This window comes from Myotis myotis, unplaced genomic scaffold (genome assembly GCF_014108235.1).
Source record: "Myotis myotis isolate mMyoMyo1 unplaced genomic scaffold, mMyoMyo1.p scaffold_m19_p_6, whole genome shotgun sequence".
Lineage (NCBI taxonomy): Eukaryota > Metazoa > Chordata > Mammalia > Chiroptera > Vespertilionidae > Myotis > Myotis myotis.
The window spans coordinates 98,279,107-98,300,800 of record NW_023416368.1 but is presented as its reverse complement, the minus strand read 5'-3'; the positions used below and the strand labels follow the sequence as shown (position 1 = coordinate 98,300,800).

General features: G+C 43.2%; 2 protein-coding genes and 1 non-coding gene across 5 annotated transcripts in view; 1 reads left to right on the top strand and 2 right to left on the bottom strand.

Annotated features, from left to right (window-relative positions):
- MAML1 (mastermind like transcriptional coactivator 1) overlaps positions 1-9,296 on the bottom strand; it is a 66,860-nt gene extending 57,564 nt beyond the window's left edge. Inside the window, exon 1 of one of the 3 annotated variants that reach the window (XM_036312518.1) lies at positions 8,418-9,296. In XM_036312518.1, the coding sequence (XP_036168411.1) occupies positions 8,418-8,732 (315 nt within the window). In that variant the 5' untranslated portion in view covers positions 8,733-9,296. Of the gene's footprint in view, positions 1-3,711; positions 4,013-8,417 lie in introns of those variants that run through there. The other 2 variants (XM_036312517.1, XM_036312519.1) reach the window with 2 other exon arrangements.
- A 2,024-nt stretch (positions 9,297-11,320) lies between these two features.
- CANX (calnexin) overlaps positions 11,321-21,694 on the bottom strand; it is a 32,147-nt gene continuing 21,773 nt past the window's right edge. The window contains exons 9-15 of the mRNA XM_036312520.1: positions 20,186-20,299; positions 19,163-19,319; positions 16,984-17,199; positions 16,231-16,350; positions 15,241-15,361; positions 14,999-15,078; positions 11,321-13,193 (exon numbers count right to left, since the gene is read on the bottom strand). Coding sequence (XP_036168413.1) covers positions 13,140-13,193; positions 14,999-15,078; positions 15,241-15,361; positions 16,231-16,350; positions 16,984-17,199; positions 19,163-19,319; positions 20,186-20,299 — 862 coding nt within the window. The 3' untranslated portion in view covers positions 11,321-13,139. The remainder of the gene's footprint in view (positions 13,194-14,998; positions 15,079-15,240; positions 15,362-16,230; positions 16,351-16,983; positions 17,200-19,162; positions 19,320-20,185; positions 20,300-21,694) is intronic.
- Positions 19,710-19,816, top strand: LOC118659382. The gene has a single exon (XR_004968518.1). It is a non-coding gene; the product is annotated as a U6 spliceosomal RNA (small nuclear RNA).

Below are 21,694 nucleotides of genomic sequence, written 5' to 3'. Positions count from 1 at the left end.
AGGCCAGGCTGAGGAACCCCACCATGCACACAATTCTGTGCACTGGGCCTCTAGTTTCTTAATAACTGAGAAAAGTGAATGACTAATGTCTAGATTAGTCCATTTATAAGTCAGACAGCTTCTAATCCTTTGTTTTCAATAAAATTAAAGGTGTACTGCCCTGATAGGCATGGCACAATGATAAGTGTTGGCCTGCGCACCAGAGAGTCACAGATTTGATTCCCAGTCATGGCAAGTACCTGGGTTGCAGGTTCGATCCCCACCCCTAATCAGGCCCGTGTGGGAGGCAACCAATTGTTGTCTCTGTTACCTCAATGTTTCTCTCTCTCTCATCTCCTCTCTCTCTTTTTCCCCTTCCACTCTAAAAACCAATGGAAAAAATATCTTCACTCTTTGGATGAGGATTTAAAAAAAAAAAAATTAAAGGTGTACCTAACCAAGTTGTCAGCTAATTAGTAAATTAACTTTTGGTGATATACCACTGACTTTGTTAATCCTCACCAAAGGATATTTTTCCTTTTCATTACAAAAAAAAAAAAAAAAAGAAAAGAAAACAAAACAAAACAAAACAAAACAAAAAGAAAGAAAGAAAGAAAAAAAAAGAATTGAGAATTGTCATTCTGTCAACAAGTAATACTCATCCATGCTTATGTGAACAAATTGAGGAAGGGGAACCCTCATCCATATCATTAAGGAAGACATTTCTAATTAACTTGTACTTTTTTGCTTAATAATAACTTATAAATATTCATAATACATTGGTTTTGTTGTATACTACTATAACTGAATTTACTGAAATAAGAAACATTCGTAAACACAGAACATTCTAAATGCTACATATATTCTTCTTTTGTATACTTAACTTTAAAAACAACAAAAGTATGCATACAGGCTGGTGTGACTCAGTTGGTTGGAGCATCATCCCATACACCAAAAGGTTGAGGGTCCAATTCCCATCAGGGCACATCCCTGGGTTGCTGGTTCCATCCCAGGTTGGAGCATGTGAGAGAGGCAACCGATAGGTATTTCTCTTTCTGTCTTCCCCTTTCCTTTTTCTCTCAAATCAATAAAAACATATCCTCAGATGAGGATTAAGAAAAAAGTATACATAGAGCTTTATGGTTAAAGTAAATTGAAGTTTATCTGTGTGTTTTTAAACATATATTTTAATTTTTAATTTATTTGTTGTTGTTAATCCTCACCTGAGGATATTTTTCCATTGATTTCTTTTTAGAGAGAGTGGAAGGGAGGGGGGAGAGACAGAGAGAAACATCGATGTGAGAGAGACACATCAATTGGTTGCCTCCTGCACCAGCCCCGACCTGGCACTGGGAATCGAGCCTGGAACCGAGGTTATGTGTCCTTGACCAGAATCAAATCCAGGACCCTTCAGTCCATGAGCTAAATTGAAGTTTTTTGTTTTTAATATATTTTTATTGACTTCAAGGAGGAAGGAAGAGGGGGGGGAGGGAAGGAGGGAGGGGGAGGGAGGGAGGGAGGGAGGGAGGGAGGGAGGGAGGAGGGAGAGAGAGAGAGAGAGAGAGAGAGAGAGAGAGAGAGAGAGAGAAACATCAATGAGAGAGAATCATGGATTGGCTGCCTCTTGCACACCCCCAAATGGGGATCGAGCCCACAACCCAGGCATGTGCCTTAACCAGGAATCTAACTGTGACCTCCTGGTTCATAGTTCAACCACTGAGCCATGCCAGTTTGGCTAAATTGAAGTTTTTAATTTCAATTTTTATACCATTTTTTGTTTAGAAAGAAACATGCTAGAATTATCAAATAAGAAGACTTACAAGCATTCATTATATTAGAATAAAACTAGGAGGGGCAAGTCTAAGAGAAATGCAAGTTCCAGGAGAAAAAAGAGTGGTTTAAAATTTCTGTTAAAGAAAAGTGTAAATGATTGATGAAAGTATATTGTTAAGGTATTCAGATTCCACTGGCTACATTTTAAAAAGTGATGTAACCATTTTATTTTTAAATATTAATATTTATAATTATTTGAAAGTTATACTCCCTGCAACTATAAAAAGCATTCCCCCCACATTTTTGTTAATCCTCTCCAAAGATATTTTTTCCATTGATTTTTAGAGAGAGTGACAGGGAGGAAGGGAGAGAGAAAAACATCCATGTGAGAGAGACATGGATCAGTTGCCTCCTGCATAGGCCCCAACCGCCTGCAACCCCGGTATGTGTTCTTGACCGGGAATTGAACCCGAGACCCTTTGGTATTAGGGCTGATGGATGCTCTACCATGAGCCATACATTTTCCCCTGTTTTTTCTCTTTTTAAAATAGTTGATTCATATTAAATACATGTGGCACTTTATAAGGCTCTGTTTTATATAAATTTCTTATTTCATATATTTCATTTAAAAATTGAATTATGGTAGTTTAGTATACAATTGAACAACACCATAAATACATCATAATTTTTGATAAGCTTAAAAACTTAGGATGAAAAGCTTTAGATGTCAACATAAAAATGTGTCAGGGGATTCTCAATATTTCAAAATTATTTAATCCAAAAAATATATTTAGTCCGAACACCCAAAATCAAAAATATGGCTTTTCATGATTTGACTCCAACCTTTTCACCTTTATCTTCCAGCCTCTGACACTTTAAGCCCCAAATTTAAAGAACTACTATCATAATTTTGTGCTTTTGTTTAGTTTTCCAACAGGATCAAAGTCCTATTACATGCCCCTTGATAAGAGCTTGGATCCCCATGCATAGCAACATATTAAAGGTTTGGAAATGTCCTAATAAAGGAAGCTGCTTAAATTTGTTTATCCCAGTGTCTCCAAAATTTGCTCAATTCTAGAACTCTTTTAATATACCCCATGAAATTAGTCTTCCATGGAATACCCTTTTGGAAAATATTAAGACCTATTTTAATGCCATTATTTTTTTAATTGATTTCAGAGAGGAAGGGAGAGTGAGAGTGAGATAGAAATATCAATGATGACAGAGAATCATTGTTTGGCTGCCTCCTGCATTGGGGATGGAGTCCACAACCTGGGCATGTGCCCTGACCAGGAATTGAACTGTGACCTCCTGGTTCATAGGTCAACGCTTAACCACTGATCCACGCCGGCTGGGCTGGACCCATTTTAAAAGCCAAATCTTTAAAGCTTCCAAACTTCAAAAGAGGCATCCCCTACCTGATATTCCCACAGGCTTTGAAGTCCTCAACATGGCTTTGCACTGCCCCACTTACTACGACCTACTTCCCATCAGGCTGCTGACACAGTTCCTGTGCCACCATAATTCCTGGCTCCAGCAGAAGCTAATAGTGGTTGAATAAATGACCAACGCAAAGCTGGAAGTGCAGGAAAGGAGTAGGCAATTCCCAGGTTTCTACTTTGGATGACTGTGCTAGAGAAAATACTCCAAAGGAATGAAAGATTGGCAGGAAAAAGGGAGAGCCTATTTTGGACATGTGGAGTATCAAAGTGGAAATGTCAGTAGACAGCTGAAGTATGGTCCTGAACCTTGGAAGAGAGTTCTGGAGAATCTTATTATTACAGATGCTAGGTGAAGCTTTGAAAGAGTCAATGACATTCATTACCCAGAAAAAGAAGACTGAGTGAAAAAAGTAGAGACTGTAATTGCCTAGGGAACATTAATATTTAAAAAGTGTGCAGAGAAAGTTTACCAAGGCAAAAAACTTGGAATTCCCCTCAACTTTCCCCTCTCTCTTACCGCCATCCAATCCATTTAGTCCATGACCAAGCTCTGGCATCTCTGCCTTCAGGACCTGTCCAGAATCCATTTCCTCGTCATCTCCACTACCACCGGGCAACACTTCTGTAAAAGCATAACTGCATCCACTCTTGCCCACACCAACTTCATTGAGCACCAGAATGACCTTTCAAAACCAAATCAGATCATATCATGTTTCTGCTTAAGTCTTGCTATTGCTTTCCTTGCACTTGATCTGATTCGTGCTTACCCACCTCTCACACTGGATGCCTACTGGCCACAGGGACCTCCTTTCTGTTCTTCATAAAAGCTCAGCCCCTGCCTCAAACACTGTAGGTAATTCTAACTGGAATGTTCTGAGACTTTCAACTGACTGATAACCTCCTGCCATTCAGGCCCAAATTAAGACAAAGCATCAAGCCCTGGTCGGTGTGGCTCGGTTGGGAACCATCCCTAGAACCAAGAGGTCATGGGTTCAATTTCTGGTCAGGGCACATGTGGGTTGCAGGTTTGATCCCCGGTGGGGGAGCGTATGATGTGTACGATGTGTCTGGTGTGTATAGGAGGCAACTGATCAGTGTTTCTCTCTCACATAAATGTTTTTCTCTCTCCCTTCCTCTCTCTCTAAAATCAATGAAAATACGTCCCCAGGTGAGGATTAAAAAAAAAAAAAGATAAAGCATCTTACATAAAGCTGCTACTGAAAATCACTCAGTATCACACTACTCTAATGTTTCTTAGCATTTATTACAACTAAAAATAAGTTTTTAAATCACTGATCTCTTTCTTCATGTGAGCTGATTAATTTGTCCTATCCACGGCTATATTTCTCGTGCCTAAAATACGCTCTGGCCCACAGCAGACACTCAAATACTTGTTGCATGAATTAATTACTAAAGGGAGCAGGAAGGAGACTGAGAAAACTGTCAGAAGCTGGAAAGAAAATCAGAAGCCGGTAGCAGCTTAGAAAGAAGTTTTAAGGAGGAAGAAGTAAAGAAGAATGATGACTAAGAAGCCACTAAATATGATAATTCCATCTTTGGTGTTCTTTAAGGGGGTAATTTCAGAAAAGTAGAAGAGGTAGAAGACAGATCACAATGGACTAATGAGTAAGTGGAGAGTTCAGTGGAAAGGGCAACGGAAAGGAAGAAGATGGAACACTATTTTGAGGGTGAGAAAAGACAAAAGAAAGAATATTTGTTTGTGCTTTCAAGCTGAAGGGGAGGATGTAGTGGGAAAAGGGATACTGATGATAAAAAAGGAAAAAGGTTGTTAGGATGAGGCCCCAGTATTATAGTGAGAGATGGGTTCCTAAAGCTACATTAGTCATCTTTTCTCTAAAACTATCCCACATGATTACAGTACAATGTCTGTTTTATGATCAGATATCTCTACTTCCTGGAAATAATTTGTTATTTGCATAATTCTTACATAATTTTAATCTATAAATCATTATTAAAAATCTACACATCTTGCCAAGCCAGTGTGGCTCAATGGCTGAGCATTAACCTATGAACTGGGAGGTCGTGGTTTGATTTCCAGTCATGGCACATGCGCAAGTTGTGGGCTTGATCCCTAGTAGGGGATGTGCAGGAGGCGGCCGATCAATGATTCTCTCTCATCATTGATGTACCTATCTCTCCCTCTCCCTCTCCCCCGCCCTTCCTCTCTAAAATCAATAAAAATATAGTTTTTAAAAAGAGAGTAACAATGGCAGATAAAGGGACGAGGCATAAACCTTTAGAGCATTTTACTAAATGAAACTGTTCAAGCTACTGTAAAACTATTTTCATTACAGAATGAATATTTATATAAAGTGGGTGGATAATTCTCTATAATCTAACATCCCTAACAAAAATAAGTCAACCCTAACTGTCATTAGAAAACTACTATTTTGGATTTGAAAGAGCACATAGCATAAAGAGAACCTAGCAAGGTCATTCCTTGACAATTAGAGTCTGAAGCACTGCTTCTGACCCATCTTTAACAGAGTTTGCAGACAGTGGTTAAGGCTGTGTAGTGGGATATTGAAGAGAAGGAAAAACTGAAGATGAACTCTATTAGTAAGTTTGATCCCTTTCAGCTGTACAAATAGTTCGAGGATGGTAACTGGAGCTATGAAACAGCTGTCTAATAGTACTACAGTTCGACTGGAAAAAAATATATAATATTCTTTATGTAAGGAATATTAATTACATTAAATACACGTTTCAACTGTCAAAAATAACAATAACTAACAGGCACCATCTCTCTCTAAACCCAAATCGTACCCAAACAAGGATTTTCTTCCCCTCTGACCTGAAGGAGCCACTAACACAGAAAATGCCAGTTTTCTTAGTGACATTAATCTTCCCTTTACTACGATCCCATTCCAATCCATTTCAAGGCTGAAGAGCTCAGCTAGAATCACTTGGAGACGGAAGTGAAAGGAGCCCTCGAGGCCCAGAAATCAGGATTTTAAAAAGATTCCCAGGTGATTCTAATGTGCAGCCAAGGTTGAGAACCACTGTACTAGAGAGACAACAGAAGAGCACTTCCACTCTAAAGTTTAAATTCATGAAATCCATGGCCCAAGATTTACTGTGATAAGACATCAACAGAGCATGGCACATCGGATCCGTCTCTGACACCCAAAGGAATAAGTGACAAGCCAGATTCAAGTTCGAACACACTTAGAATTAATTTACTGTCAAACAATATACCAAATTTCTCTCCAGTAATTCAGGACTGAAAATATCATGTAGGGTCTAAACTCTCACTCTCTTTAAACACACTGACTCATCACCAATATAATTTCTAGGTGGTGTTCAAGGCAACTATTTGCATGTAAACTAAGATTTTATGAGCTTTCATTACGTACTTAAATTGGCATGACCATCCGCTACTGTTAAAGTCTTTCCTTAAAACAGGAGTTGTTAGTAAAGGCATCATGAAGTTAAGCCATTTTGCCTTTTGAGGGTAGCATAAAGAAGAATAAATTACTATGTACTACCAAGTTTAATATCAATCATTCAATAAACACAGCTGAGAGCCTAAGATGTGTAAGGAACTCTGAGCCAAACACCTTCCTGCCTCCCAGGGCTTACAGTCTAGTTGGAAAGACATGGCCAAAGCAGTATGTGACTATGTGCTAGAAATAAACAGCATAGACAATAAGTCTTCTAAATGTTTTGACAAAGTTGATTCTGATTCCTGTCGGCTAGTGTGGTCAGAAACGAGCTTTCAAGAAGAGGAAGATGGCCCTGGCTGGGCGGCTCAGTTGGCTTGACCTTGGCCCGCACCTCAAGGTTGCAGGCTCAATCCCGTCAGGACACATAAAAGAATCAACCAATGAATGCCTAACTAAATGGAACTCTCTCCCTCCCTTCCTCTCTTTCTCTCTCAAATCACCAAAATAAAATCAAATAAAAAATAAATTTTAAAAAAGAAGAGGAAGATGAGCTAGATCTGAAGGATGGCAGTCTTCTGAAAGGTTGGGAAAGAGGAAAGGACGCTCCTGCAGGATAATAAGGTAAACATACCTGCAGTTTACAGACGAAAAAAGTGAGAACCAGAAGACTTGACTAGTCGATAAGCAATAATCAATGAAATGTCCAGCAGCCCAGACTAATGTGGGAGAGAATACGGAAAATAATTCAACCAGAGAATAGGACCTGGGAGAGGGCGGGGGCGGGGGGCGGAGCGGACACACAGCATTTAGAGGAAAAGAGACCAAATGCTTGATGACTAGTTAGAGATGGGCACTGCAACAGCCCAGGTGAAAGGTAGCAAAGGCATGAATTTAAAAATAACACAGAACAAATTAGATTGCTAACATTTGTTTTAAACTTTAAATTACCAAGAAAACAAAACTTTGTTCTTCCCCCTTTCTTAGTAAACGTTTTTATTTGTTTGTTTATTTATTTATTTTTAGGGGGGAGAGAAGCATCGGTTTGATGTGAGAGATGGATCGGTTGCCTCCCGTAGGCGCCCCGACCTGGGATCGAACCCGAAACCTAGGTTTGTGCCTGACTGGGAATCGAACCGGCGACCTCTGGGCACACCGGAGGACGCTCAGCCAACGGAGCCACCAGCCAGGGCAAGCATCTCCCTCTTATGAATCAGCTTCAGGAAAGAAAACCTCTAACCGACAAATCCCCGGAAGAGCTGCTGGGAACCCAAAGGGCATAATAACTTATCCACAAACTCGCCATCATCGGAAATTTTAATCAGGCTTATCACTGAAAACTGGAATTGTCCACAACACCGCTGGACTCACAAGTACACAACTTTCCGGGGAGCCTCAACATGGACTATTTTTACTAAGATCTCCCAAGGTTTTGGGGTGTTTCCCTTCAGGACAGTCTGACCAGCTGAAGGCTGCCTGACATCTCCGTATGTAAACCGCGAGCCTGCACCGAGCAAGGACCCCACAAACACTGCGGGGTGAGTGGAGCCACTGCCGGGGCCGCTCCAGGCCGGTGTGTACGGAAACGGCTCAGAATCCCGGGGTCCAGTCGGGGCACCTTTCCGCTGCTGCTCCCCAGCCTCCCAGCCGGAGCCTCACTCCGGTCTTCACCGCCCGGTTTCCCCCAACCACCGCCACTGCGCCCTTCGCGGCAGGTGACAGCGCTCGGTTCCCCGCCCGGCCCCCGGCCCCCGGCCCCGGGTCCCGAGGAGGCCGGGGAGCCTCTCCGCGGAAGGGGCCGCTCCCCGCGCCTACTCACCGCGACGGGGCGGCCGTGCTCGGGGCCGTCGGCGGCGTCGAGGCGCGGGGCCGGGGCCGGGGCCGGGGCGGGCGGCGGGGCGGGCGGCTGCCGGTGCTTGCCGGCGCGCTTGGCCTTGGCCTGGATGCAGCGCTGGTGCAGGGCGAAGGTGTGCTGGCGCTCCAGCTCCAGGCGCTCGGGCGACACGGCCTCGTAGCGCGCCTCGCAGGTGCTGTGGTGGCGCCGGCACAGCTCGATGCGTCGGCGGAGGCGCTCCATGACCGCGCTGTGCCGCGGCAGCGCGAACTCCGCCATGGGGCAGGTGGGCAGCACCATGGGCCGAAGGCGGCGCGGGCCGGGGCCGGGGCCGGGCCCGGGGCGGGCGTCTCTGGCGGCTGGAACTGCGGGCTCCGCTCCCCGCCGGCGGGCCGCCGCTTCACGGCCGCGCCATGGCCCCGCGAGCGGCGGGGGCGGCGGCGGGTCTTCCTGCGGCTCCGCTCGGCCCGACGCCGGCCGGCGCTGGCTGCCCACCTCAGGCCGCGGCCTGGCCCCGCCGCCCCGAGCCCATTGTTTTCCGCGCCGCCGGAGCCGCCATCTTAAAATTGTTTTCAGGGCTCTCGGAAGAGGGCGGGACCCCGGCGGGCGACCTCGGCGTCACGGCGAGGAGCAGGGGCGGCGGCCAATCAGAACAGGGCGAGCGGCCGCCCGAGGGGCGGGGGCCGGCGGCCGGAGGCGCCGCGGGGCTCCCGGGCGGAGTTTAAAGGAACTCCCGTCGGGGGCGGGCCTCGGGCTGGGCACCGGCGAGGGTGACGGACGGAGCCGCGCTGAGCGCCGCCTCCGCGGGCAGGGCCTTCCGGGTCCGCGGCGGAGAGCCGGCCGCCGGCCCCCGCGCCTTTCCCCAGCTGCTCAGAGAAACTCAGAAGTGGCCACGCCTTTCCAGTGTCAGCTGTTTTCTTCGACCCCATTGCTTACGTCCAGCCTTTTAATTGGTCGAAATGTCACGAGGGAGCTGGAAAAGGTTTCCTCTCACGCCATTCTGCATCACTGGGACCGTCAATTTCCACTTTTATATCAAAATTTGAGTAAGTTTCAAGTTGTTACTACTTACCCAGAAAAAGCCCAGCTCGCATAAGGAAGAGGTGTGGGGAGAGTCTCGCAGTGGGGACTAGAACCGCAAAGGATGGCATTACAGTCAAAACCGGATTACATTTAAAAAGATGGTCTGTTAGGTAAAATCGAGCCACTCAATATCCAACCAAAGGCGATTATGCTCTAGTGTTACAACCGGCAGGCAAAGGGACAGGGAGACGAGGAGAAACTCCGGGACCAGCGAGTCGGCAGTGAAACTAGATAGTCTTGTGTTGGGCCAAGAGGCACTAGGAACCTTAATTGCTAACAAGTTAAATAGAAGGTGCCAGGAAGCTGCAGGTTGAGAGGCACCATCAACAGCTCAAAGCAGCTGTTACAGTAACTTTTCACTAGGACCCACAAAAATATTTTATTTTAAAATAAGAAAAAATGAATCCTTATTCAAATAGTATTTGTTTTTATACAAATGCAGTAAAAAGATACAAGCGGCCCGCCAAGGCAAAGGTGCTCATGAATGCCATAATGTGGTCGGTCCTGTTTTTCACCAGTCTTTAAACATAGAAATTTTACACCAGGATTAAATATTTAGTTTCTAATAGGAAAAATAGAAGCACTATGTCTATTTCTCTTCAGTAAGCAGTCCAAAAGCCAAATAGCACGTTTAAAAAAAATTGACCTAATTTTCAAAAACCTCCCTGAAATAATGTAAACATGAAACATTTAAGAACTCATTCATTCCCATAAATCTTAAAAGACTATAAATTACTACTCCATTTCTGAGCTGTTATCCCGATGCCACAACAGAAACTACTGGATTCTAATCCAGCGGGAAAGGAGCCAGAATCTCCATGGAGTTGACTGTCACCTCATGGTGACAAAGTACAGTTGGCTTTCAGTTTCAGAGGGTTCCCATCCTCAAATTCAACCAACCACCAAGGAAGAAAAATATCTAGAAAAACGTTTCATTGTTGCTGATGTGTGCTATGTAAATAGGCCTCTGATGGCTGCAGGTTGCATCTGTACTGAACATATACAGACTTTTTCTTGTCATTATTTCCTAAACAACATAGTTGAACAACTATTTAAATAGCATTTACATTGTGTTAGGTCTAAGTAATCTGAAGTATAGGGAAGATGTGTGCAGGTTATATGCAAATGCTATGTATGCCATTTTACATAAGAGACTTGAGCATCCTCAAACTTTGGTATTCATGGGTAAGTCCTGGAACTAATCCCCGTGAATACCAAGGGGCGAGACTATATATCCCACTGTTCATAGTAGTTTCTGCTTAATAGCAAACAGTGGCCAATTAAAGGACAATTAACTCACTTTGAAACAGCAAAACACGTGAATTAAAGGTTACTATGAAGTTCAGTCAAAAGCAGATGCTTAACACAGGGCTTTAATACCATTGAGTAATGTGACAATTTGAGAAAAGTGGGAAGTATTTTGTGAACAAGAGAAACTGGGGAACACATCTGATGGAGTGGGCATCTTACAGCAATGGGACGGGTAGCCAGCATGTGAAATCACAATGCAAGTGCCTCTCAAAGAGCTAAGAACTGCAGCTGGACATTCATTAATGTGTCAGACATTTAATCAGGAGGTTGCAACTTCAAGAGAGTGAAAAGGAGAACCAAGAAATGACTTGTTTTGATCAAACTGCTAAATAACCCTGGAAAGGCAAATGAACACTCTACTGATTTACACTTGTCATTCCACAGCTCAGCCAGAAGAAACTGTGAGGCATGAAATAGTAACGGAGAGTGAAGGCAGACTTCTGGAAATGCCATGACCCCACACATTTGCTTCAAAGGAGAAATCTGCAGACATATTTTCAGGTCTTGCCAAGTAACTGTTTATTCGCGCTCAATACATTTGGGAAAGTGTGCTACATAGCTAAGGTCACTGTGACCACAGAACACCAGATGAAAAGAATAAAGCACTGAACAGCAAGAAAAATGCATCCCACCCTCATAAGAATTTCAGTGAACTGGTAAAAAATTGAGATAAACAAAATAAACAGATACAGCCTTCATCTTTTACAAATATACTTCCTCCCCAAAATCTCCCCAATATAAACACTCTGGAGTGTTTATATATTCAGTGCAAGGAACAGTATCATCGGTATATTTGAAACAGCTCTGAAGAAAGAATAAAGCTAAAAGAACATCTAATTTTGAATATACTTCAGTGTGGTGTAATAGTGAGGTTATTACACTGTGATGGGGGAGAGGCTCTGATAGCACCCATCTGCATTCCATATGAAAAAACAAACCTAACATCACTTATTAAAATATTCTACAATCCACATACTAAAAAAAAATAATAATTATTTTTAACAGGACTGCTTTATCATGTAATTTAAGACACAACTCTTACATGAACTGCAAATGATAACTTAAAAGGTTTAGCAGCTACAAAAATTGGATAACTCATGCTCTATGTCACTCCTCCCATCAGTACTTTTTAGCCTGTGTTCAATTACAGTCAATTCTGAATTGGCTCACATCTGGATAGACTTCTAGTCTTTACACAGAGTAAGAGAAATGGATTAAAAAAAATAAAAGATAGCATTCTATCCTGTACTTGACCCTGGAAAGGTGCAGGCCTGCTTAAAAAAGGAAGAAACATACACAATCACAATAAAGCTTAACACTATGCAGAGCTCATCATCATTTTCAGCAACGGACAGCAAGGCGCTGTGAAGAAAAGGCAAGCAGAGGAGAAAGCTAGGACTCCGGGAAACAGGGAGGGAAACAGTGTCCACAGAATGGAATATGGGATGAAAACACCAGGTTCTCTCTGGAGCGCACATGTCCTGGTAGCAGTCCTTAAAAAAGCCACCTGTTCAAGAAGACTGCAGCCCAGACACGGGTGTGCAGAGGATAAAGGCCCAAATGCCACACTATACCACCTCCTCCACTAACTTAAACCTGTCTGTGAACTGAGCTGTTCCAAGCACAACAGAACACACACACACTTTATGGTCTAACCAACATCGAGTGAAAAGTCTTTTTTTCTTTTTATATGTCCATTTTTAATACAATTAAACAGAACCTTTGTATAAATTTGGGCTTCCATTCAATCCCTCTCCTCAATTTCTTTAGGAGGAATGGAAGTAAGCAATACAAGATTATAATGACAAATAACTGCACTTTAAACATGATTATCAATTTTAAGGGACAGAGACACTTGAATGCTTTGTAATACCAAACTCAAACAAAATTGGTTCTAAAAACTGCAGTTCATCCCCCTAGAATTTCTAAAAGTTGGTGTTATTTCTGCATGGACACATCAATATATTAAATTAAGCCAAGATTTTAAAGACTGGCAAAATTCTATTACTCTATTAAAAAAACAAAGACGTTTAAAAACAGAACAAAAAAAAAATACAAATTAGTTGCTTCATGTTACAATTCACAACCATTGTTAAATGCTTTCTTTCTACAGAAACGGTCCTTTTTGTCACAATTGCATTTACTGCTAGATATTTAAAATTACACGGGCTAGTGTTTGACTGAAACTTGTTGAAGGTGACATCTGGAGGCTTTCTGAGTCTCAACCTAAGATGTGCCAGGTTCTCTCCTAGGACCACACTTGCAGAGGAAGGGGAGGGAGAGGAAATCACATATCAAGTTCTTAAGATAATTTTACTCTCTTCTTAGCTTTCTGTTTCTTGGTGATTTGTTCAAAATGTCATCCTCCTATTGGTTGAAAAAAACAACAACAAGAAATTCATTATAATTAGCATATTATGAAAAGTAAAAATTCGCCAAATTTTCAAGATCTACCAAGCTGAGGGTAACCCATCTACGGGTAAAATATGAAGAAAAAAATGATTTGAAGAAAATGTACCAAAAACCAACTGTCTTAGAGATGGTGAGACTGTGTTTTAATACCGTCTTTCTTGTTTTCTTTCCACGAAAATGCACTTTTCTCAATCTAACCCACAAACATCTTCTTTTAAAAAGACCAGACACCATGCTTTCACATGTCATCCTGATTAATCCTAAATAATTTACTGGCCTATGGACACATTAGCCCCACTTTGAGACTGAGAAAAATGGACTTTATGGGGACTGAAGACTACCCAAGCCAGGTCCCATGTGACACTCAAGACAATAGCCTGGTACTCTTCCTATTCTATTGGACTTCTCTTACTGTGTAAGAAAGCTTGGGGAATATAAAAGTATGTGAGCCCGGATGGTGTGGCTCAGTGGTTGAACATACCACACCTATGAGGTCATGGTTCGATTCCCGCCTAGGCACATGCCCAGGTTGCAGGCTCGATCCTCAGTGTAGGGCATTCAGGAGGCAGCTGATCAATGATTTTCATCATTGATGTTTCTATCTCTCTCTCTCCCTTCCTCTTTAAAATCAATGAAAATATGTTAAAAACAACAAAAAAAAGGATGTGAGACTGAACCTTACCTGAAAGAACTCTACATTTTAGTCAAGAAACTGAAAACATAAACAGCATTGATCTTTATCAAGGGGAGGGCAGAATAGTGGGAGCTGGAAATGGACACTGGGTAGAGTTTTCCAGAAAGAAACATCATGAAATAGAGAAGTGCTTTGGAAAGGGACCTTGGTAGAAAAGGTGTGGCTTATTCTCTTTCCCTCAGACCTCACATCCAACCCAGCTCCAGAAGCCCACATCCTCCTTTCCTATCATTTCACCCTACTCAGGACCACCGTATCTAACCTGATTCGCACAGCAGCCTCCTATCCAAGTCTCCTTGATTCTACTTGTCTGTAGAAAACACTGCAGCGAGTGTGATCAGACCTACTTAGTCCCAAAACCTACAATGGCTACCCATATCTGTCAAGTCTTCACTCAAACGTCACCTCTCCGAGGCCTACCATCTTTAACACTGCATCCCACCCCGCCGTCAGCACTTCTGATAGCCTTTCCTATTGTACTTTTCTTTTTCATGGCCCATCACTTTCTAACATTCATTCAGGTACTTCCTTATCATGTCTACTGATAATTGTCTGTTTCCTCCCACTAGAAATTAAGCTCCCCAAAGGTAGGTTATCTTTGTCTGTCTTGTTCACTGACGATGCCTGGCATATAATGAGCACTCCAAAACTACTTATTGAATAAATAAATGAATCTGTGAGCAACTGGGACAGAAATTTTACAACACACGGGATTTGTGCAAGAAATATTTTTTAAGGGCACAATTAGGGGAGGTGGATGAAGAGATAGACTAAGATAATAACCTACAGTTGCCATCTCAGAAATCATTTTATTAGTTTTCTCCTACAACTCTGCTTATTCCAAAACCATTTTCAGCACAGAAAAACACTTCTGAGATTCAGATATAATTTGAAGTTATAGCATGCTGACCTGTATTTCTAAGAATTTCACTTTTATAAAATTGGCTTTAACAGAATTTTTACAGCCATGACCACTGAAAATTACCTTATGAAAATATTCCCTCTACTTAAATGTACTTTCAACTTAGGTGCTTAAAATACAAAACATATTCCCCCTTCCTGTTACCTCTGCTTTAGATTTCCTATCTTCGCCCTCTTGACTGACAGTGTCACCATCTTCTTCAGCATCGCTTTTTTGCTTCTCTTCTAAAACAGAAGTTAAACAACTCAGCAAACCTTACAACTGTTTTGGGTAATTAGATAATTAGCATTAATTGTCTAAAACAATCTTTACAGTAACTTGTTTATAAGGGTTTGAACATCTTAGAGTCTTGGGTGAAAGCAGATATTTTGGGGTCTACTTCTTACCAAGTTTCTCTTCACCTTCTTCCTCATCTCCCTTGTCCCTTTCTTCTTCCTTCTCTTCTTCTTCCTTCACATCTGGCTGAGGAGCATCAGTCTTCTTGTACTCCACAGGACTGGACTGTTTCTGAAATATTTCCCGACAGTACAACCATTTTGTTCACATTTTATGTAGTACGTTATCATATAATTATTAAATGCCTAAAGAGCAAAGTTCTGTACCAGGCTGTATACTAGGAGAGATATATGGAAATGAGTAAGATATACTTCCTGTCCTGAAAGTTTTTTCTTGGGTGAGAATGTGTGGGGTTTCAAGAGAAAAGGAACAGTACAAACAAAGGGGTCAGGTAGACCCAGGCAAGTTTAAACAGTCACAGTGACTGAGGCACAGTGGCAGAAGAGTGGTGGGGACAAAGCTGGAAAAGGCACTCTGGGGGTCAGATTACAGAACATCTTGAATGCAAGGTAAAGCATCATCCTCATCTAGTAGAAGTAGAGCCTAAGCAAAATTTTATTTTTGACTGCATGTAACAAAGGTTGAATAAGAAAAACAGGCTGTTTACCCTACATGTATTTGTGTGTAGAGGGAGGTCAAAGGGGTTAGGGATGCTAAGGGAGGAACCTGGTAACGAGAATTATAAAGTTTATGAATAGAAACAGCTCTGCCAAGAGGAAAAGCTAGTTTATGCCCAAATGGCCAGATTTATATCTAAGTTTTTTGTTGTTTTCCTTCCTGCCCTAGAAAGCTGCTGACAAATATTAAGGAAAGTAGTTTAAATACTACTAGAAATGAAGGGGCTACAAATGCTACTCCCATCTGAGTACAATACATGGCCGCCAAGAGTAGTGAATAAGGGTTCAGAAGTCAACACCAAATGTGATCCGGTCACAACTGAGCTGCTAGAAAGAAAGCCTCAGGCAATATATCTTATTTTTTAATATCATAAGAGTTCTTTCTAAAAATGTCTCAAAACCAAACCAAACCAATACTCATACCTTGCCAGAACAGCAGAAGAGGATTACAAGGAACACAGGCAGTGCTACAGTCAAAACATAGACCACCCAGAGCCATGGACGCTCTTCGGCTGCCTCCAGCATCTGCCCCACTACACCTGGCTGAAAAACAAGACATGACTGATGTCAAGTTCTAGCTTCTGACACCAAATATAGTGAGCACTGTTCCACTGTTCAATGACTACATGGTACTACTCAGGCTCCACCAAGGTTCAAGCCAAGATGTTCATATAGCAAAAAAAAAGGAAATAGGAGAAAATCCTCAATTTTCTTGTTTTCCATATCATCAAGGTGATTTCCCTTTCACAGGTTTAAAAGCTGGCTTTTAATCATCAGCAAAAGACTTAATTTCAGGAACCAGTGAATGAATAATTTCTTCATCTTAGTGCCTCTGGCTCTCCAATTTATACCTCAGCCATATGACCAATTGTTTGAAAATTCCACATATTGGGTAAATCAAGATTCAACATTTAAGAGTGCATTAAAATATACCCCGAATGGCAATTTTGTTAAATACATTTTAAATAAAGAAATCACCTTACACTTAAAGATTCTAAAGCCACTTGCATGAGACTAAAGCAATCATGTCCAACACCCCAGTATTTTGTCTTCAGTAGGCATACAACCACTTTTTATAACAATATTCCCAAATAAGGGACGATAAACCATAGATGATAGGTTTTTACAAAAGTAGCAATTGCAGATATAAATGCCAAGGAACAAGCAAGTACAAACCTCGGCAGCCCCGTCGGCAGCTTTCTTCAGACCCCATCCATCACTGGCCCAATCATCAACTACTCTTCGATCGCCACAAATGATAAAGTTGTCAAAAAAAATGTCCGAGGTCATGGACCACAGTTCCAAACCAATAGCACTAAAAGGAGTCATTTTAAAAGGTTCCAGATCTTCAAAGAAATCTGGATTTGGTATTTTCTGGGGTTTCCAGATTCCCTAGAGAAAAATATTTTTAAAAATCATTTCAGACAATGATCAACACAAATTTATGATGAACCTAAATAAAAATTAAGATGAATTTCGCATGATAAATGAAGCTAACTACTGAATTTGTGAAACTTAACTGAGTAACAGGAAGAAGACAATAAATGCTACTGATGTTTTACACTCTGCCTCTAAGATATCTGAACATCAACTACTTTCAATTTCTAATATCCATGACCTTCATCTAGACCAATACCTCGCTGTGCCTGGCACATTCCAAAAGCCTCCATTAGTTTGCTAGTAGGAGTGGGAGCCTATATCGGTACAGATTTCTTCAGTGGTGATTTAAAATGTAAATGATTACCCAGCCGGCATGGCTTAATGGTTGAGCATCGAACTATGAACCAGGAGGTGATGGTTCCATTCCTGGTCAGGTCAGGGCACAAGTCCAGGTTGCAGGCTCAATCCCCAGTAGGAGGTATGCAGGAGGCAGCTAATCAATGATACCCTCTCATCATTGATGTTTCTCTCTCTCCCTTCCTCTCTGAAATCAATAAAAATATATATACAAAATAAAATAAAATGAAATTTAAATGATCTTCAACCAGCAATTTCACTTCTTAGTAACTACCTAGAGAAATAGTTGCTACGTACACTCAGACATGCACAAGGATGACTACTGCATCAAGGATTAAAAAAAAAAAAAAAAAAAAAAAAGGCAATCCATCCAAATGGCCATCAAAAAAAACAGCCAAAGTGCAGTTTTTTTAAAGGGCAACTTTTAACTAATTTGATTGTTTGACTGCACGATTAAAAAAACATTTAAGCCCTAGCTGGTTTGGCTCAATGGATAGAGCTTTGGTCTGCGGACTGAAGGGTCCCGGGTTCGATTCCGGCCAAGGGCACATGCCTGGGTTGCAGGCTCGATCCCCAATGGGGGGCGTGCAGGAGGCAGTCAATCAATGATTCTCTCTCATCATTGATGTTTCTCTCTCTCTCTCCCTTTCCCTTCCTCTTTAAAATCAATAAAATATATCTTAAAAAAACAAAAACAAAAAACATTTAAGCCCTAGCCGGTTTGGCTCAGTGGATATTGTCAGCTCTCACACTGAAGAGTCCCAGGTTCAATTCCAGTCAAGGGCACGGACCTCGGTTGCAGGCTTGATCCCTATCCCTGATTAGGAGGGTGCATGCGGGAGGCAACCAAACGATGTCTCTCAGTCTCTCTTTCTCCCTTCCACTCTCTCTAAAAATCACAGGTTGCCACTCTGTACCCTGTGGCTGCAGCACCCCTGCCACATGATAGCAGGGTACTCAAATTGCAAGTTTTCCATTTGTCTTTTCTTTGTTTTTAAACAAAAGTACAAAGCAATTATGAAAGCTTCTTTAGTTTCTAGGTTTATCTTTTCAACATTGAACATATTAAGTTCTCTCTCAATTAATGAAGTTTACTTTGTAATTCAATCGCTTGAAAATAGTGATCAACCCAGCAGCCTCACTACAGACAAAACTTCCATCTGAACACAACCAGATCAATGAAGCACATTAAAAGGCACACACTTCGCCCTGGATGGTGTGGCTCAGTTGGTTGGAGTGAAAGTTTGCCAATTCAATTCCCGGTAGGGGCGAGTACAATAGGCAACCAATCAATGTTTCTCTCTTCTCCCTCCCATTCCCCCTAAAAGCAGTGAAACATATTCTCAGGTAGGGATTTAAACAAAACAAAATAGCCCTAGCTGGTTTGGCTCAGTGGATAGTGTCGGCCTGCGGACTGAAGGGTTCCGGTCAAGGGCACATGTCCAGGTTGCAGGCTTGATTCCCAGTGGAGGGCATGCAGAAGGCAGCCAAGCAATAATTCTCTCTCATCATTGATGTTTCTAGCTCTCTCTCTCCCTTCCTCTCTGAAATCAATAAAAATGTATCTAAAAAATAAATAAATAAAAAACAAAACAGAACACCAGAGAGAGATACACACCTGGTAGTTAGGGTTGTCAATCATGGGGGGCTTCCATTTGCCCTTATAATTGGGGTTATCAATCATAGGTCTTTGCCAGACACCACATCCAGGGGCCGACTCACACTTAGGGTTGGCAATCTGAGGAGCTTCCCATTCTCCATCCATATCTTCATCCCTGTGGAGAAATAAACCAGTTACAAATGGGTTCTGTGATGTAGGACTATGAATTGCCATTCCAGGAGACCCCTGAAATCCTGTAGGAATGCTTTCAGTGTCATCCTATAGAGCACCATGCTGTTTCTGCATTTCTAGTAACTAGTTTCTCATGAGAGGTGCATTAAAAAGAGACACACAAAATAATTAAATCACCCTGCCTTGTGTTTCTCAGTGGTTAGAGCATCAGCCCCAGCACCCAAGGGCTGTGGGTTCAATTCCTGGTCAAGGGCATGTACCTGAATTGTGTTGTGGAGAATCCAATCGATGTGTCTCTCACATTAATGTTTCTCTTTCTCCCTGTCCCTCCCTCCCTTCCACTCTCTGAAAAGCATTGGAAAAAATATCCTCTGTGCTCGTTTCAGCAGCATACATGCTAAAATTGGAATGATACAGAGAAGATTAGCATGGCCCCTGCACAAGGATGACACGCAAATTCGTGAAGCGTTCCATTAAAAATAAAAAATCCTCTGGTGAGGATTAACAATAAATAAATAAATAAATAAAATCTGTTGAGCTCTGCACTTAAGTTTGGGCACTCAGCTAGCTTCATGTATAAGCTTTTACTTCAATAAAAAAGCAGGCAATTAGCCCGGTTTGTGTGGCTCAGTGTTTGAGTGTCAACCCATGAATCAAGAGGTCACCGATTCCATTCCAGGTCAGAACACATACCTGGGTTTCGGGCCAATCCCCAGTAGGGGGGATGTAGGAGGCAGTCAATCAATTATTCACTCTCATCATTGATGTTTCTCTCTCTTCCTCTTTAAAATCAATAAAAATTTATTTTCTTAAAAAGCAGGTAATTAAAAAGTTAACTGAAACTTTTACCAATCCTCTGGCTTTTCCGCATCTGGATCAGCTACATATTCAGGCTCATCATCTAACCAGCCATCAGGCTTTGTGGCTTCTTCATCAGGAATTTTAGCAGGGGCATCTTCATCCCTTAAATAAATAAGAAAAAGCCAATTATGACAACAATGGCCAGAGAATCACAATGTGGTCCCCTTTGTGAATCTGAAGCAGGGCAATCTAAAAATATTTAGATCTTACTTAATCTCAAAATCTCAAAACTCAAAATTCTTCCTAAAAATTATATGCAAATCATCTACACTAAAAAAGAGAAAAATGGTAATTGGCGTACGGCGCTACCCTTTTCATTGGCTAATCAGGGCTATATGCAAATCAACTGCCAACTAAGATGGCAGTTAACTGCCAACTAAGATGGCGGCTAATTTGCATATGTAGGCACAATGCAGGGAGGCGAAAGGGAAAGCAGGAAGAAGCCCCCTGCCACTGACAGTGATCGCAAACCCAGGGGGGAGCTAAGCGCTGGGGGGCAGGGCAAAGGCGGCCCTGGGGCCGCCTTTGCCCTGCCCCCCAGCCATGATCGGAGAATCAGGCGCCTTTGCTGCCCTGGTCAGTGATAGCAGAAAGTAGGGGTGGAGCCAGCGATGGGAGCTGGGCACAGTCAAAGCTGGCAGTCCCGGGAGCTAGGGGTCCCTTGCCTGGGCCTAAAGCGGAGCCCACGATCGCGGCGCCCCCCGCTGCCACTGCTGGTCCCTGCTGCCCGGGCTGGACGCCTAGGCCAGAGGCGTTAGGCCTGGGCAGGGGCAGAGCCTGCAACCGCGGGGAGCTGGGGGTCCCCTGCCCAGGCCTAATGCCTCGGCCAGAGGTGTTATGCCTGGGCAGGGGCAGAGCGGGAGATCACGGGGAGCTGGGAGTCCCCTGCCCAGGCCTGACACCTCTGCCAGAGGCCTCAGGCCTGGTCAAGGGGCCGATCCGGTGATTGGTGATCGGAGGGTGATGAGGGTCAACTCCTCTGGCCGAGGCATCAGGCCTGGGTCGGGGGCAGAGCCGGGGATTCGAGGGATATGATGGTCCCCTTGCCCAGGCCTGAAGCCTGGGTCAGAGGCGTCAGGCTTGGGCAGGGGGTGGAGCAAGTGATCAGAGGGAGATGGGGGTCCCCTGCCCAGGCATGATTCCCGGGCCAGAGGCCTCAGGCCTGGGCGGGGGTCAGAGCCAGTGATCGGGGGGAGATGGGGGTCCCCTGTCCAAGCCTGACACCTCTGGTGGAGGCGTCAGGCTTGGGCAGGGGGTGGAGCAAGTGATCAGAGGGAGATGGGGGTCCCCTGCCCAGGCATGATTCCTGGGCCAGAGGCCTCAGGCCTGGGCGGGGGTCAGAGCCAGTGATCGGGGGGAGATGGGGGTCCCCTGTCCAAGCCTGACACCTCTGGTGGAGGCGTCAGGCCTGGGCAAGGGGCCGATCAGGTGATCGGAGGGTGATGGGGGTCGACGCCTCTGGCCGAGGCATCAGGCCTGGGCAAGGGGCAGAGCCAG